The sequence below is a fragment of the Cydia fagiglandana genome, chromosome Z (genome assembly GCF_963556715.1).
Source record: "Cydia fagiglandana chromosome Z, ilCydFagi1.1, whole genome shotgun sequence".
In the NCBI taxonomy this organism is placed as follows: Eukaryota; Metazoa; Arthropoda; class Insecta; order Lepidoptera; family Tortricidae; genus Cydia; species Cydia fagiglandana.
Window position 1 is genome coordinate 25,250,630 of NC_085959.1, and position 18,569 is coordinate 25,269,198.

Below are 18,569 nucleotides of genomic sequence, written 5' to 3' on the forward strand. Positions count from 1 at the left end.
GCAAGAGCGCGCGATTGGCACACCCTATACCCTATAGGGATAGGGATAGATAACTAAATTTAAATTTCCATTTTTCGCGGGAGGGCCTTTGGTGTACAAAGTGCGACCTCTGTCGGGGTGCCCAGCAGATGAAACGCACTGCCCGATGTAGCCCGCTCCTGGCAACCAAACAACCTCTACCAGTCCATTATCCGTCATTCAACAAGGCACTTCACCACAGCCTATATTAAAAATCCTCTAGTAAAACAATAACACATTTCGATTTAATTATGACTACCTAAGTATTTATTATAGTACCTTACTTCTGCGCTAGCTCTCGGAAAGCTACATTGGTGGAATGGAACTGCTGCTGAAGATCACGATACGAAATGTTTATGCAATTAAGTAAGTCTGTCTATGACTCCTTTTCTTTCAAAAAAATAAATAATTAATTTAGGTACTTATGTACATAATTTAAGTAGGTAAAGTCGAGTACATAAATATGTATACATTTTTTAACCTTATTGCAATGGATAAGGTGAAGCTGGTGAAGGAATGTAGGTACATACATATTTAACCCTTCTTTGCATGGTGATGGAAATTTCCATCATAACATTGTCCTATGAAATAAAGATGCTTTCGGAGGTGATTGATATTTATTTTTAACACTGTCAACTTTCATCACTAATCCATTTTCTGATTTTTGACATAAATTTACGCAGTATTTTAATTTATAAAAAATACATTTGTTTATTACACATTTATAATAAATACAAGACGAAATTTTGGAAAACTTGGAAAAACCTGGAAGTTGATGATTTTTAGTAAGTAGGTATGTGATTTTGGGCAGATTTTTCAGGGTTTGTAATTATTTTATATTTACAAACTATATTATAGGAATATCACAAATACCTATATGTAGTGTACCTTTCTGATGGCAGTAAAAATTTTCTGATACCCCTTACTAATAGTTATATATTTACAAAAATATGATTTAGCCTATGCAACTTCTGACACTGATTTCGAAGTGAAAATCGATCATGTATTTTTTTTTACTATTTTTCCCAGAATCAGTAAACAATTTACGTGACACATATATTAATTACGGGCAAAAATAAAAAATCATGCAAAGAAGGGTTAATATTTATGAACTCGATTGTAACAATTCATTATTTATGCAGTCCTTGAGTTTTAATTATATTAGGTACTTATTTCTAACGTAGTACCTACATAAAGAACACCCTTGCAATTACAAATGAGGAATACAGGTACCTGTCGAATCATAACATTATAATTTATAATATACGTATTGTGCAAATTTGAGCAACGCGTTCCAAATAAAAAATAAATACATAGTTTATTTTATTGTCTATCTCGAATACATAAGCTGTAGGAACCGATTGTGACATCCTTAGTTAGTTAAATAATAAGTAAATAACCCATTGTCTGTTTACCTACTTACATAAAGTAATTCATAAATTACATAAAATTACTATAGGCAAATAAGTACCTATGTACCTTATACATTACATACCTACTCATGTAGCCTGTACTATAGTATCTAGCCTATCATAATGGCTTGGTCTTGAAGCCAGAAAGTTGGTTGACGATCACTTTTAGCCAGAGATAGAATTCTCCAAGACAATACATATGTACTTATGTGTACAGTCGCCATCATATATATCGGAGCGGCCAAGGTGCTCAAAAATATCCGAACACGCACTCTAACCTAACGCCTTGACAACAAAGCTCCAATATATCTGCGTGATAGCGACTGTACTCGAACTCTGGACTCTGTAAATCGAATATTTTAGTCGCTGTTGCCACTATGTCATGACATGATTGGTATTACAAACCGAAATAAATGTCATGTAGGTATGTACAGTCAGCCAAGAAAGTGCTTTACCACTTTTCGACTCTATCATCTGATTGATAGAGTCTAAAAGTGGTAGACCACTTTATTGGCTGACCGTACGACGTAAAAAATGACCAAGGCCTTCAGCGTCAATATATTAGTACCTACTGTAACACACTTAAAGTAGGTAGACACTTGAAATAATACAAATGAAAATATTTTAATGGAAAGTAAATATAACTTTGTTCTTAGATGATTGGTATTTTTAAAGTAGGGTACCTCTAAATAAGAATGAACACTAGTAACACTACCTAGGTACTTAATCTATTAAAGCGACACCTACTTAAGGCGGCTTAGGCGTAGTACCTATAGGTAGCGCCTGCTGATGTTGATATTGTATCGTACCTTGTATTATTTTTTTTAACATCGGACGAAGTCAAAACATTTATTGCGCACATATTAAATAGTAAATAGATTACCTACATAATACGAATCCAGCACAAAGCATAACTATTCTTATGCCCGATAAGTCGATAACACAGTATTATTTAGGTACATATTTATTTCTGAATGAGTAGGTTTCTGTAGGTACTTACACGTACTTTTGTCATAATGCCCATAGCTCATAGCTTTACACTTCCGCGACAAACATTTCACTCCGCACTACACGATATTAATAGCGTAACACTTCCGCGGAGTATACCCTGTACGGTTACCATCAGTTTGTCACTGACATAAACGCCGTCGAGAACGTAATTTACTTTCTATACATCCCGTTTGTACTAATATGCGAGTGCGAGCGAGATGTATAGAAAGTAAATTACGTTCTCGACGGCGTTTATGTCAGCGAGAAACTGATGGTAACCGTACTGTACCCATCCTTTTACTTATTTTGTAGATACCTATATACATATGTATATACACAAAGTCGCTACATAATGGGCTCCTTCGTTTTGTTCATCTCCTTTAATTCGTCTTCTTCGATTTCTTCTATTTTTCTGTAAAACAAGTAATAAATGTTATAAAAAACATCAATCAATAGATATAATAGAAGTTAGTCCAAGGTAAGTTTGCAACGATTTTGATAGCACACGCTGCGCAAGTGTTATTTTGTAGTTATTTAAAACGTCAAACTTCTATGAAATAATGATAGACCTGTGTGTGCTATCAAAATAGTTCGTAGAATATGACATAAAAAATTTACCTTAAAAAACACAACTTTAAATGGGATAAAACAAAATATTAAGTAAGACGTTACTTCATATCATGTATAGTTCGTTTTTTTTAGCATTAGAAAGAACTTGCAAGAAGGTAAGCGATCTTGACATGTCTTTTAATTGAAAAACGCTTTTTAAAATTCAAAAACGATTACTTATGAAAGCAGAAGAATATAAATGATTGTATTAGATTCATAATTGTTGTATATTTGCCGTAACTTATTTTTAAAATGTGTTTTTCAATTAAAAGACACATCAAGATTGTTTACCTAATTTCTAATGCTAAAAAAAACGAACTGTAGTACGGAGTGAAATTATTGTCGCCGAGTAGAAAACTTCTTGTTGACCTACTGCGTTGAGGATTTGTATTCTCCATATCGACGGAGGCAATAAGCACATGCAGGGTCAACAAACTTCATTCGATTTCGCTTGGGATTTCACTATGCTAAACCGGCTTTGTGTAAGTATTTATTTCTTATTGCAAATTTCGTTTTACGTTGACCAAATTATCCAGCCCATCTACGTAGGTACCTATCACTCGTACCTATATATGAAATATTCAGAGTTTTTCAGTTTCTTTGTAGCACATATAAAAGAGATAATATTTTATTAGGTATATCTTTTTTTAAATCCATTTTTTAAGGTTTTAGGTTTTAAGGCCTGGATCGGAATCCATCAAGATTTGAAGACTTGACTCATTTAATTCCTCATTGGTCCCGTCATCAGAACTATAGATTTGACAAAAATGGCACCAACATGGAATTAGTAAATAATTTATTTTTGAACGAGAAAATATTTTTTCATTTCGGTTCTCAAAAGACATACATATTTCTGAGATAACAAACATACAAGAAACGGTCGTATTGTTAACCTCCTCCTTTTTTTAAATCGATTAACAACAGGAAAATGTGCTGTTATAAGTTATAAGAATCCGTAACATTACTGATGAAAAGTACTGTGACAGACAGTTTCTATGTCAGGCTTTATAATTCCAAGAGGATGCAATTAGAACACGCAATGAATGAAAGTCATAAGAATAGATGCCGTTTAGTTAGTTACCCGCACAAGGTGTAGTTCCTGACGAGCGCCTCGCCGTCGGCGATGGTCTGCGGCATGGGGCGGCCCATGGTCTCGGGCAGCATCAGCCCGCATCCCACGGCCAGCACGGTCAGCCCGCTCATGATCAGCAGTGGCAGCGAGCTCCAGTAACGTTCCTGCATTTTCACCATATGGGCAGGTAAATACCTACTTGACAAGGCCTTGGCCCCAGCGCATAATATTTTATATTATACTACTCTTTGCCCCTGCGCTTATGGTATTCGTATGTTGTTTTTGTGTAATCGGATACCTTTGTAAATGCACTAATTCTGTTCTAAAGTACAACACAGATATATATACAACAGTCCCTATAGTTAAGGTTAAGACTGTGTTCCGCTCTGTCCGCTGTGTAATTGATTGCTAGGTTAGTGGCTAGTCAACTGCTTGAGTAGGCAATTAGACCCAGTTGTACCAACCACAATTGATTGACTAATCAACGTCAACCAGCAGTGAACTATGAAACTTCTCGTACTTACAATAAAATTTAGCGCACGTGTTAATGGTGCAGGCAGACGGTTAGTCTGATGACCATTCACCATCATCTTGGTCAGCATAGTTAAATTTCTCTTTGTAACTTTTTGCCTTTGGGCTACATTTTACTTTTTAAAATCTACCACTAGAGTGCTTTATTTATGCATCATGCATTTTAGTCATCATCAGTGTGACAGTCAATTGGTCGTACTACGTCCCTAGGTTCTTTTAAATTGACAATTTTTAATCGATTTTTAATCTCTTTTATAGGTAGAATTAAAGTAGGTTCTTGAGAGTACGTTGTGCACGTTACCGAGTAGACGATGAAAGGCGACAAGACGGTGGCCACGTAGCCGCTGACGTGCACTAGCGAGGAGCCGGAGGCGCGCACGCCCGTGGGCAGCGTCTCGGTGGCCCACTGGATGGCGGCCGTGTACGACATGTTGATGAAGAACCGCGCCATCACCGCGGCCGTCGTCTGCGGGACTCCTGCACACACACGCTCATACTCAGTACCTATAGTAGTTATAGCCAAGACTCTACCAAGCCAAGGCAGGCGTGTCTCACTCCGCGATTTCGTCGCTTTGCTAAAACACACACACAGCTACACACACACACCACACACAGGTACAGGTGGTAGGTAGGTTTTTACAGGTAGCTAAAAGTACATCCGCTCGACCCTAATTTTGGGGTTTGCCATAAGCCGCGCGTGGCGCTGTCGCCAGCGGCCATATCTGTCCTGATCATAACAGACGCGTTTTGTTAGAGAGTGAGTCTTCTTTCTGTACCTAGTACTATTATTTATTCTGTGGCGCAAGGTACCAATTATTTCAATTTTGGATTCTGTATCTAACTTAAATTATAAGAAATTAATTACCTTTAGGTAAAAATGCTGCAATGCCTATCAATATGCCCGATAATCCCATGGGCACCACTGTAAGCTTTCGCCGACCCCATCTGCAAAATAAACTTTCTACGTAAAAAAAAGGAATATTTATGTATAAAAATGCGATTGCATGGATGCGAGTAATACCTGTCCATGACAAGAGCCAGCAACGTGACGGAGGGGATTTCGGTGGCGGATGCGAGCGTGAAGGTGAGGAAGAAGTCGAGCCCCAGCGACTCGGAGAGCCGCACCAGCCCGTCGAACACGAGCGCGCAGCACATGTACACCGCCACCATGTACGCGAGCATCGTCCGCAGCGGCGCGCTTCTAAACAAGGCACTCACTGAATGCTTCTGATTTTGGGTTTGACGGGATGCTATCTAAAACGCATATATTGGTTCCTAGGTTAAGATCAAGTCCAGATAAGTATTACCTCGTATGTTGCCGTAACATTTTTCAGCACTTAGGTACTAAATTAAAATGTAGTATAAGTATCATCATCATCATCTCAGCCATAAGACGTCCACTGCTGAACATAGGCCTCCCCCTTGATGGGGGTGGATGGGGGGAGTATAAGTATAATTTAGTCCAATTTACTTTACTTACTGTTTCTATCCAGTCTTCAGAAATTTACAAGTATGTACGTACCAAAACAGAATTATTCACATATTTGACATGACACAGATCAATCGTTTATAGTAATAGTACAATCGTCAAGTACCTACGCAAAATAAATTATTGTCAAACTCTTATATATAAATTCGGTGTGTTACGGCAACATATATAAGTTCGAGCCAGGTAGGTACATACGAGGAGGTAACATTCTTTTTATTTCCACTTACAACAAAATCGTCCACCACTTCCTGCGGAATCTGGGTGCGGTTAATTTTTTCAAAGGTTTTGAACACCCGAACTGCTTGATTGGTGCGTCCTCTAGAGACGAGCCATCTGTATTAATAAATAAAAGTATTGATAAGTTTGGCGTCGTCAAACGTTAGTGATATTCGAATGGAGATAAATACCGGACACTTTCTGGAACCGTGAAAGGAATGGCGAGGACGATGAGCATGGGAGCGGAGGTGGCCCACAGCAGCGAGCGCCAGTCGGCCAGCCAGAGAGCCAGCCACGGCAGCGACATGCAGCCCGCGCCGAAGAACAGTGCGATCGACAGGTTCGCCGCCAGCGTGCGGTACCGAGGGCCAATGTATTCAAGAACTGCCATACAAAATTATCAAGAATATATAAATCATTTTCTTCAGATGTGCATAGTTATATGTTAATAGCAATACCATAAACCTAATCTACTTACCTAAAATATATATCATCATAAAACAACTGTCGTATGCCATGCCGACCAGAAACCTCGCGATGGTGAAGTCTATTATTCCAGTGGTGTATATAGTTGCGACTCCGCCTACAAACCCGATCATAGTGGATCCTAAAACAATATTTAGGTCGTTTTTAGTAATGCTAAGTAAAGTTCTTGAGAAAAGTTTCTTGTCTCCCAAATTAGATATTATATATTTTCGTAATACTTGCCAACTAAAGCGGGTATTCTTCCAAATCGGTCTGCTAACCACCCAAACAGCAGCCCCCCCACTAATGAACCCGCAAAAAATATCGACTGTGCCATTGGAGCATAGCTTGATTTATCGCACACCCAACCTCGCTGAAAGTTAGAAGTTAGATGACCTGATAAGTATATACTGTAATAGGCAGGTTACTGCAATCGTAGTCAAATTGCAAAATAAATAAATAAATGATTGATTAAATCAATAATTCCCCAATCTTAACACAGATCGACCTAGTCCAAGTCAGCTCAATACCTAAGCCTTGTGTTGTGTTCGACTCTCATAATAATACCCTATTCCATTGTTTATGTTCAATGCTCGCATTATCTTTGGCATTTTACTTAAGTAATTTAAGGGCGATTCTCAGAGATGACATTCGGTGCCTGACTTCGGTGCCAAAATTTTTTTTTAACTTATATAATATGCGAGTTTATTTCCTAAAATCTACCCTTAATATAAAAAATATTGGTAGTGGAGGCCTCCATTAGAACCTTATAGTTTTCAAGATATTTGAGATTTAAAAAACACCGAAATCATGTGCAGGCACTGAAATCAATTTGCGTCACCGAATTCAGTAATGCTTACACCAAAATCACATTTAGGTTTTATATCTCAATTATACAGGGTGAAATTTAATTCACTGGCCAAATTGAAACAACCGAAAGAGCTCGAAAAAATATTAAACACGTGTTTTTTCTTTTAATACCGCTCAGTACATTTTTTTCGAAATAACTCATCATCAAGTTGTCCTAAAAACCTCGTACGTTATGGTGAACCGACAACTACCCACTACACTCGCTTTTATCTTATCAGTTAAGGTCATTGACACCCGCCCCTCCCGCTGTTTGCAATCGCGTCACCAATTATGAACCCTATTGCAGCGAGATTACCTACATAAGTTGCTAATTTTTCCTTTCATATTAACGGGCTTTTAATCTAAAATGTTATTTTTAATCTAAAATGTTATTTCTGACTAATGAATGATTATTAACAAAACGTCCGTGGCTTAAAAACAATGAGCAAAAACTAGGTCAGGAATCTTTGCATTCAGGCGTATTTAAAAAATTGAATCGACTTACGTACATTTGATTAACAATCGACGCAATTAACGAAAGTCCCACGAGATGGTACTCTTGGATTCAATCCTTGTCTGCGAAGGCGTGGAACGGATTCCATTTGTGCACCACGTAAACACTCAACACTTAATAAATAACACACCGTACCACTTCGTAATATTCCCGGTTCGAAAACATTTTTTTTAACCTTAGTACGCGCGCGATGTTTTAAGGTTGGCGAGTGACGAGTGACTAATCATTTATGCTTACCGTTATGTTTACCGCTAGCGCGGAATGGTTTAGTTTAGACTACCCTCGAAATTGATAAACCTGCCTACCATCGCCAACACTAACGGGGTGGACTCTATTGCAACGATTATAAGGTTTAGTGAAGGTCAGATAAGGGTTTTGCTGATGTTGTTGTTAAAACCTACTATTAGGTTTGTTTACATTTGTGGTAATAGGGTGACCACGACTCATGGAAAATATTTAAAAATTGAAAAATGAAAATAAAAAAAAAGTGTACTCTTTTTTTTCGCTAAATAGGTTCCTTAAGTGTAACCTAGTGCCGGGAATGAATTTGGCCAGTGAATTAAATTTCACCCTGTATAATTATCTTAATCATATTTTTCAATCTTATTTGTTGATAAGCGATGTAACAAGGCTAATGATCTCGAAAGCTTACATAAATTTAATAGATATAGACTCAAGATTTTAAAATAACCAAATTACGGCTTGTAAATCAACATCTCTAGAAGATATCCCACACTATATGACTGGCCTCATATAATAGGGTGATGTGTGGTCCTGAAACGAGTTTTAGACATGTCGACATTGTCGACCACAAATTTGCACATTATAATCATTTATTCATTGCATTACTATATCCATGAAGGAGAAGATGTTTGTTTCACGCAATCCGACCGCACACGCATCTAAAAAAAACTTATGTTACCTGCACCCGATAAACAATACACTCTTGAGTGGTGTTCAATGCTCATTAAATATTTAATGTACTTATAAAGCAATGTGATGCAATACGGAAAACAAGTATTTTTTAAATAAAAGAGTTTAAAAGCGTGAACTCCGTCAATTTAAAACTATAATATTTGAAGTAGTCGAGTAATGCTTGAAGATCCAATTACCAATTAATTATGATCTCCAGCACCCTCAAACACTTGAACTAAATTGTAACAAAGTTGTTGACAAAGACATAAGACATTGAGGATTGTTAAAACATTTGTTCAATTTGTGTCTATGGCTATGCTTTAGAAATATCGATCAGTAGGTACGCTCAGTGCCTTTGAAGCGATCTCGACATTAGAATGCTATTTTATTTTTAATCCCTTGTTCTGTACATCCTGTCCCTTGGGTTCACCTTGCATAGTACTTACATACACAAGTTATTTTAAAAGAAGTGGGATCTAATTGACTACATTTATTTAACATGGCTGACATGTTTAAAGGTATCGAAGTGTAGGGCCTCCGGTGATACAGAGGACAACGAACATAATTTACTTAATTGGTTGGAAAAGAATATCAAGACAGAGAAAGAAACATTGGGTCTATACGTCTGGTTTAAAAAACTACTCATAGTGAACTAGTGATTTTGTGTACCTACTATGACATAATTTACTTACAAACACAATTTTACGTTTGTACAACGTATCTTTCACTTTTTAGACATGATAAATTAGTACAACAAACTAGTTTACAAAGCAGGATTTGAATTCAGTGATCACTTTTTTGATATCGGTGGTCAAAAAATCCACCGAAACCAGGGAAATCAACACCAGCGATATCAAAATTAATCGCTTTTTAGCAATTACAGAAATAGCATGAACGATACAGAGGAGATGTAATAATGGTGGATTTACGTACTTTCGATGACTTCTTAATCACTTACATAACGATAATTGCACTAAAACTTTCGGAGTAAATTGCACCACCGATCTCAAAAAAACATAGGACCAAACCCAGCGAAGGACGGAGAAACGTTTAAAAAATCACTTTATTGTACTGTGACTGTACCTCTACTTTATTCAACGGTTAAGGCACAACTAAAGCATACTATGTTTGAGACACTGTGTTCCTGGTCTACAACTTTGAAGGAGTACTGACATGTTTTGCAAATTACACCGATGTCAGTCACTAGCCCGGGACACATCGTAAATTTCGTTTTATTCAATGTGTTGAGCAAACACATTATTGTGATATAAAGAATATGATAAGCTAACTAATACCCTATGCGTGAATACCCATAATAACTCCGATCTAATACCCCATCTTGAGTAATAATTTTTTGACTCATAAAATCTGGGTGCGGGACACGCCCACCGAACATCATTTTTGGCATTTGAATTTCTTTTTCTTGTATTATTTAAATAATAAATAAATAATTTGATAGTGTCCCAGACAGAATATAAGCTGAAGATCATGTCTAAATTAATTCAGATTTATTGAACAGTAAATTCAATCAATTACTGCCCCGGACACGTAAAAACGGCCCTCCTGAGAAATGCCCTTAATGTTGCATGAGCAATTCAATGCCTTTACTAAAAATACTTACGAATCTATACGGGCTCTTACAAAGACAAAATATGAGCTGATTTGTCGTAAAAGAGAGCAAACTCTGAAATTGCTACGAGTGCTAATTTTGACATCGGAACAAGCGAAACATTGGTACCTATTTGAAATCTAATTTTAGACCTAAAAATACGAGTTGTAACTAACTTTTGATTTCGTGTTGCACATACAACTTTTTACTCTTTAAATCCACTACTACATAGGTAGGTACTTTATAAATATTTCATAGATTATTAAGTTTTTGTCAAACATTTCATTTTTGATACTAGGTTTTATCGCTGACGGCATTTTTCTTTCCACAGCCAACTTTCTCATGGAGTCAAATCTAACAACCCCAAACATAATTAGAGTCTTGCTCACACTTTACGCTCAGTGAGAGTGAGAGAAGAACACGAACTTACTGGGCCTTTACTGGTAACTACCGAGGAAAAAATTCCAGATGTAAGGAAAAAAATCCGGTATCAACCTGACCTGTTAGCATGAGTTTCGTCTCGCGCGCGACTTCATGCATCTGGCACGACTTCTCGCGCGCCAGAACGCAACTTATGCTAGACCGCTTGGTAGTAACATCCCATTTTTACCTACATGTAGCAATTTAATAAGGTTTGTAAGATACTTACCTCGCTTACTACCGTGTGATAAGGAATGTCAGTAAGCTCGAAATCGTAGCCATGCTCGCACGGCGCAGTGGGCGTGTCGTTGCCGGGCGGCGCCATGGTCTCCAGCACCAGGCTCCAGTTGGTTTGGAACGTCGCACAGCGCTCCCAATTCCCGCCATCGATGGCTCCAGGTGCCGAAAGATTCCGTCTACAATATGCCCCATAAAACTATTAACGGTTTAATGTTTAGAAATTTAAAAAGATCTCTAAAATACGAGTTAAAAATATTACGTTCGGTCATTATCATCTTCCTAGCATTCCGGTTTTATTGCGACTTTCATACGGGCGGGGTTCCAACCCGCGACATTCGGTTTGAAAGTTCATTCTGAACCAACTTTTAGTCAGTGAATTTAGTCATGCATGTATGTACCTAAAATGGAGGAAGTCATCCAGTAGGTAGGTAGTATTACTCGTACCAACCTCAGGTCTAAATCTAAGTGCGCGAGCTCTGGTACATGGCACCAGTAGCGCTGCGGAGTGGCGGCGACGAACATCTGCACGAAGTACACGTAAGCGAAAAACAGTCCGAAGGGCAGCATGGCGCAGAATAGGAATTTCTGGTAGCGCCCAATCTCACCGATGTATGTGAGAATTGTCTCCAAAACATCTTGATCGGTGTTCGTTGACTTTTTGTTTAATTCTTCCTTTGTTTCCTTAAAAAAATATAAAAAACCTTAATGTTGGCTTTCAGGTTATTGACTACCTACAATTACAATAAACTTGTTAAATTTAAGATGCATTGGGGTAATATAACTTCGAAAGCGGGATTATTTTGAAAATAGTAATCTTATCTTTCTACTAACTATAATAAAGGTAACGTGCATTTACCTTATTTTGATTAGTTCTGTTTTGTGTTAGCTTAGCTTAATTTATTTTACGGTGCTCCTATACCTACTATATAACGTTATATAACATTGTGTGACAGGGACAACATAATGTAGGTACACTATCAATACTAGGCTAACATGTTATCCATGTCACACGAGGTTTAGTAAGTATAACTGAGATAAACCTACTATAAACGTTATATACCTACACTCACCGGCTACTAAATAGGTACGGGTCAGTACGAAAAACTAGAACCAGCACAAAATTACAGAACGTCGAAATCGGCTGAATCGCTTCGGGAAAAGGATGGTACGGCGTACGGCCGTGCCTCTTAGTTTTGCTCGACTTGGCGGGGGCACTGCTGTGCCCCCAGATCATCATACATTAAATTTTATCAATCTAATTGTGTTTGGTTTTTTTAGAATTGTCTCCATGAGTATTACCAAAAAGAATAGATAGTATAGAGGGGTCCTGTCATTGTCAATTTTGTAGTCACGGTACATTTACTGCCATCTATCGACACACGATTAAAACTTAAAATAAAATTGAAAATGTATAAAATAATCAAAATATGTTTACGGATAAATGATTCTTAATTTTTATTGTTCCCTACTGACCCATGTTCTTTCACTGATATGTGTTAAAATTGTTAAATATCAAACGGTGTCGCCAACACCATCTAGCCGAGAATAGGCCAAAGGTATAAATTATAATGGCGCCATCTATTCGAGAATGACTTTTTCTTGATATCCGAGGCACGTTTTTTTCTTAGACTTTATTTATCTTATACGGAGTTATATATATCTCTGGTATTACCTAGTTAAAAAGTACATTATACCTTTGATATATTTGTCAGAATATAAACAATTATAAATTATTACCTAGGTAGTTGTATTTTATTTAGTTGCATGCCGAAAGAAAACCACAGTCACAATAAGAGCTTGTATAGGTAGCAAAAATTAAATTATGGCCATAAACTTATTTTGAGTGTTGTGTTGCTGGAAGGTAGGTATTTTCCGACATAACGCCGCCGCCACCTTTTATAAATTCATCGAACGCCGACGCCGATGATTTCGCAATCTGCGCACATGTCACCATCAACGCGAGGGAAAATAGAAAATAGCTACTAAGGTAAACGTAGTACTAGTGCTCGACATGCTAATGCCCAATAGATGACACCTTGCTGTCACCAGTACATTGAATGATAGAGTCTGTGCGGAAAGAGAAGAGTCGTAGAATGTTTTGGTTCCCATACATAAACCACGCTCTTGTCTTTCCAAACAGTTGAATTTAAATAGTTAAATTCACGACAACTTGGACCATTTTGTTAGTGACAGTTGTGATTTGAAATCTAGGTAACTTGGTGTTAGTAGATACAATGTTTCTAATAAGTAAACAATTACTCGACGACACGACTGCACAATTTATTGTCTCGATCTCAAATAAGCAAGTGAACCACTCCAGCATGAGTGAAGTGGTTGAGTAATGTGTGAGATGTTAGGTATCGTCAACGATAAACTATATACAGTGAAACCTGGATAAGTGAAACTTCAAGGGACGAGCAGATTTGTCTCACTTAAAGAGGTTTTTCACTTACCCAGGCTCTTAGTTAACCAGGTACAAATACATTTCTGTCTCATTTATAGAGGGTCCCATTAATAGAGGTAAGAATAGAGGATATATCTCAGTTATAGAGGTGTTTAATAAGGTATTTTGTAATTATCTTTAAATGTTGAGGTAAAATAATCCTTGTCCCTAAATATTTTTTAAGTCTGTTTAAATATTTCTTTGAATTTATTTTGAATGATTTTCCAAATGATAGACTTTTTCAATTAAATTTGATACGGACTTCATTGTGTCTTAGAAATTTATTAAATGAAAGTTTGTTTATCCTTGTTACTAATCAAGATTTCAGCTTTCGTTTCGATAGTTTTAACTACATAAAGTAATTAAATGAAACTTGAAGTCGTTTAGACACAATTAAGTAAATGCGGAATTTGTGGATAGACTAAGAGTAAGTAAGAATACGGAAATAGATCAATAAAGTCCATGTTATAGAGGTCATAGATTGACGTTATCTCAGATACAGAGGTAATTCGTATAATATTCTAAAAAAAACAATTAGCAAAATGTAATCTTATAAATATAGTCTCAGTAAAAGAGGTAAAATACACTCTCTGTCTCAATTATAGAGGTAAATGTGACTATAAAATCACAACAACTTATCTCAGTTATAGAGGTTCGTTTTATCTCACTAACAGAGGTAATTCAGTGCTAAACTGTTGGGACCGCACCCTGAGTCCCAGTTATAGGGGTTTCTCACTTATCCAGGTCCCACTTAACCAGGTTTCACTGTATAATATAGCGACTAGCGACTGCATACATTTAAATAGGTAGATTTGTCGTGTCGATAAATCGTGTAGGTAGTATAAAAGCCCAGTATAAGCCATATCTGATCTATACACCTAACAGTTTTGGACAAATACGACCTTTGTACAACGCTACTATATATATAAAAATAACCTTTATATTGTCACCGTTGGATTCTAGTCATGATAAATCATTTTAAAACATATTTTGGATGTATGCTTAGCGAATCCGATCCATACGTGTAATATGATAAATATTGATAACAACTTATCAAAGATATATCTTTCCTCTTATCTGACCTTTTTTATTATCTATAGGTAAATACATTATCTATTTGATTTTACGTAAGTACCCATTTTTTATTAGTTGATTTGATTTCATAGGTTATCGAAATAGGTATATATGTTTGCATAGGTAAGTAACATGTACCTATGTATATGTTCAAAGCATATATTTAGTATAATATATTAAATATTTAATTGTAGGTAGTTTTCGTTTTATATTCCTGTTTATATATTTTAGTAATTTATATTAATAAATAGTTTTATATATATTAAAAAATAGACATACTTATACTTACATAACTAATTTTAGCGGTTTTGTTTGGTCCAGAGGGTTGCCGGGTCATTCTCTAATCGGTACTTAAATTTTCTGCGTCTAGCTAGACTAGTCTAGATTAATAAAGTAGCCGAAGTATTAAACCTGACCGCATGTTTTTCGTTAGGTACTTCATTACGTATTCTGGGCTACGATTCCTTTTTTGTTGTAAACAATCAATTCAAGGGCTAAACCGATTTTTACAAACCTGCCTCCTCTTGCGTTAAAAAAGTTTTTAAATTATATAATTAGGTACTTTTAAAACAAAACGACGTTATGGGCAAACACTTTTTACTATGTGCTGCTCCATCGAATTTGATTTTCTTAACGAACTCGTATTGTTAAAGTTAGGCATAAACCACAAATCGTTTATGCTAAGTATTTGGTGTGACCTTAACTCTGGGTCAAGCCATCGCATGTGCAAGTTTCTCCACGCAATTATGTACCTACAGCCGGCGAGGTGAAACGCCCGTTCGATAGCAGTCCTATAATATTCACAATCAGGTCCACCTATACTACCCCACACTAAAAAAAACCCCACACTATCGTCTTTTGAGCAGTTGCGCCAACATTGCTCGGTAGTCGGGGTCTTTTTACTGTGACGATCCTCGTAGAAAAGCCCTCGCACATTTCCAATACGAAGCATTTTGTGAGGTGTGAAATCGGTAATAATATTTATATGTAAGTACAAGATATTGTGCGTAATGAATGAACAGCTATTATTTTTAAACAAGCAAACAACTTGGTGTCAAATATAAAATACCTAAAATACTCAGTGAATCAAGCTTACAAAATATTGTAAACATTATTATTTATGGTTATTATATATAAAAGGGCATTGTTCGTACCATTGTTTAATAATACACAATAGGTATTTAAATTCAACGTTATATTAATTCATTCGAATGTCTTTTTATCTACATGGTATAAATGCGTATGTCCTGACCTGACTAACTGACTCATCAACGCAGAGCCGAAACCAATAGTCTGGCCGGACCGGTAGGTATAATATTTAAGTAGCTGGGCTGGATAAACGAATAGGCTTTTGTGGTGTATCCGACCAGACCAAATTGTGCAGTTAAGTACTTACCTATTTCGTTTTTTAGCATTATATAAAGAACTCGATATAATAATCAAATCTCAGTACAATGGCCACTTTTTACTTCAATATTTTAATTCACTACGAGCTGACGGCTTCCTCGCACAACATACCTATGAGCAATTCAGCATTACGATACAACGAGTAGGAATCCGCCAGCATCCTTGGTACCTAATGCCTCAAAGGCCTATTTTAGATTAAGCTAAATATAATCAATAATAACTTTTAACTTGTAGCAAAGATTTTTTTCTGAATCATATAGGTATGTATGTAATCAATAGCCTAAGGCGGTTGCACTAAACCATCTGTCACCGTTAAAGTGTTCGCTAAATTTATTTGTATTCCATACTTCCCTGTGGTCTGACGTTAATCAGTCTGTTAAATTAATGGTTGTTGCAACTGGGCCTTAGTTGTGCTAGTGTAGCGTAGGTAAACTAAAACAAATTCCTGTCTCAAATTTGACAGATGGCGCTGTACGGCTCTGTAACCCTGGTCAACAAAAGACGTTTGGCAACTCAGTGACCGCAGAACAGCGCCATATGGTTCAGCTGTAAAATTATTTCATAGAATACCCCTCTATTACAATATACCTTTTACTTTTATACCTGTCATGAAAACTATAGTAAAAATAATATCTTTGGCAGTTATTGAATTTACTTCCAAAAACACCCCTTCATATAAAAAGGACTTAAGCATCGGGAAGATACGCCCTTCTGCTTGTTCGGTTCATTTCTTTATCGCATCGTATGAAGGTAAACGTACACTGTACACACAACCCTCGTGGTCTGGCACGAATTTGGCCGGTTTTATTTATAGAACATTTCTTAGCACACTGGCTATGACTGCAAAAAAGCGTTTCAACAATTTTAGTAGGTAGATAGCGTTGGTAAGTAAATAGTTAATTTTTTTGTATACGAAATATTTTTTATTCAGGTGGTAGGTACATAAAACGAATGTTTGGAATTTGGCACGGTGTCAAGTAACTTCACATAATGTAGCTACAAACGACTTACCATATTCATCGTCATCGTTATGTGTCGTCCAGTTCATAAAAAAACTTACTGATACACTATGTATTAAACGGACGTAAAAACACACAGAAGAACGCTAAAACAACTCTATGTAAACACTTCGGTTGATATTTCAAGTGTATGCACATGTGTGTGTATATTCCAAAATTAAAAGTTCAGTGTGGACGACGCGACCGCCCGATGCTATCGGCTGAGTCTACTGCCGGACGTTGCGACAAATGTTCATACTTATGTTTCTACCTACCATGCTTTTCGTTGTTAACAATACTTTAAAATCACAAGTTTCTTTTTCAAGATAGTCTATCACAAATCATTGATCAAGGTACTTATACCGAGTAGTGTTATTAATACTAGTCGGGTTGCAGTACCTAGTAGTTCGCACAGCCGGTCGGGTTACAGTTTCAGTTTGCCGTGCCCAGCTCCTGAACACAGCGCAGTGCGGCAAAACGGCGGTAAATCAACCAATGGGCGATGAGCTCGCCAAGTTATCGACCAATCGCCTCATTCAAGGACAAAATTGCTTTATGCAACTTTGTTCAATTTATTTTTTTGCAATAAAACTCACACAACACAAAGTATTCATGAAGGTATAGAAATAAAATAATTATATCAGCATAATAAGTAGGGTGTAGTAAAGAAGTTTGTTTCTTACTAGGTTTATAATTAATGCACAAAAAATTAATGACGCGTCTAGGGTATACTTAGGTTGTTTTGAAGTTCTAATAAAATTGACTTGTAACATTTTGCGTATTTATATATTCGTATATGTACCTAGTTATGAAGTCATTTTTAGACAGGTTGCCTAAGCAACGTGTCTGCCCATCTAGCCTTCAGCCACGATTGAAAATTGTGTACCTAAAACATTTCACCAAAAGAAACTTGAATGTGATCTTTCATGTACTTAATTGGAACTTTCCTCTTTGCATCGGCGCTGGTGACGGAAATGCTCGTAGTAAGGTAAAAGTACGCTTCACCGAACGCTCTGAATCCGTCCGTATCACCGAATTTCTTCTATTTTAGGCTATAAGTCGATTACATACAGCTGATATTTACTTGCGTATTTTTTTTTCACGAGTTAAATACCTGTCCCTTCCATTAGGCCTCAGAGTCAGCCAATTTGTGCCGCAGTTGGGACGTGGCAATTGATCGAAACAGGTCGTCGCTGCCGATTGCCACTTTGTATGGGCAACCTTAAAGAAATCGTTAAGAAGTTGCGTATATTTCTTAAGGCCATAAAACCTTTTAAATTTATTTCTGTGTTTCAAAG

General features: G+C 36.8%; 1 protein-coding gene across 1 annotated transcript; it reads right to left on the reverse strand.

The window, feature by feature from the left end:
- Nucleotides 1-806: 806 nt before the first annotated feature.
- LOC134678184 (beta-alanine transporter-like) lies at nt 807-17,694 on the reverse strand. The gene is made up of 13 exons (XM_063536639.1): nt 17,285-17,694; nt 11,798-12,030; nt 11,339-11,525; nt 7,046-7,175; nt 6,816-6,944; nt 6,529-6,721; nt 6,349-6,454; nt 5,654-5,886; nt 5,498-5,577; nt 4,934-5,109; nt 4,111-4,265; nt 2,705-2,832; nt 807-2,538 (listed from the first exon to the last, which is right to left on the reverse strand). Exons 1-12 carry the CDS (start codon nt 17,297-17,299, stop codon nt 2,766-2,768), a joined length of 1,704 nt encoding a protein of 567 aa, XP_063392709.1. The 5' UTR covers nt 17,300-17,694; the 3' UTR covers nt 807-2,538; nt 2,705-2,765.
- Between the last annotated feature and the right edge of the window lie 875 nt (nt 17,695-18,569).

What these genes read in the sequence shown, in the direction of transcription:
- LOC134678184 (XM_063536639.1), bottom strand. An exon ending in ACGGTTCCAGAAAGTGTCCG is followed by an intron (nt 6,455 to 6,528) that starts GTATTTATCTCC and finishes TTATTAATACAG; the next exon opens with ATGGCTCGTCTCTAGAGGAC. An exon ending in CGCCTTTCATCGTCTACTCG is followed by an intron (nt 4,266 to 4,933) that starts GTAACGTGCACA and finishes GTGAAAATGCAG; the next exon opens with GAACGTTACTGGAGCTCGCT.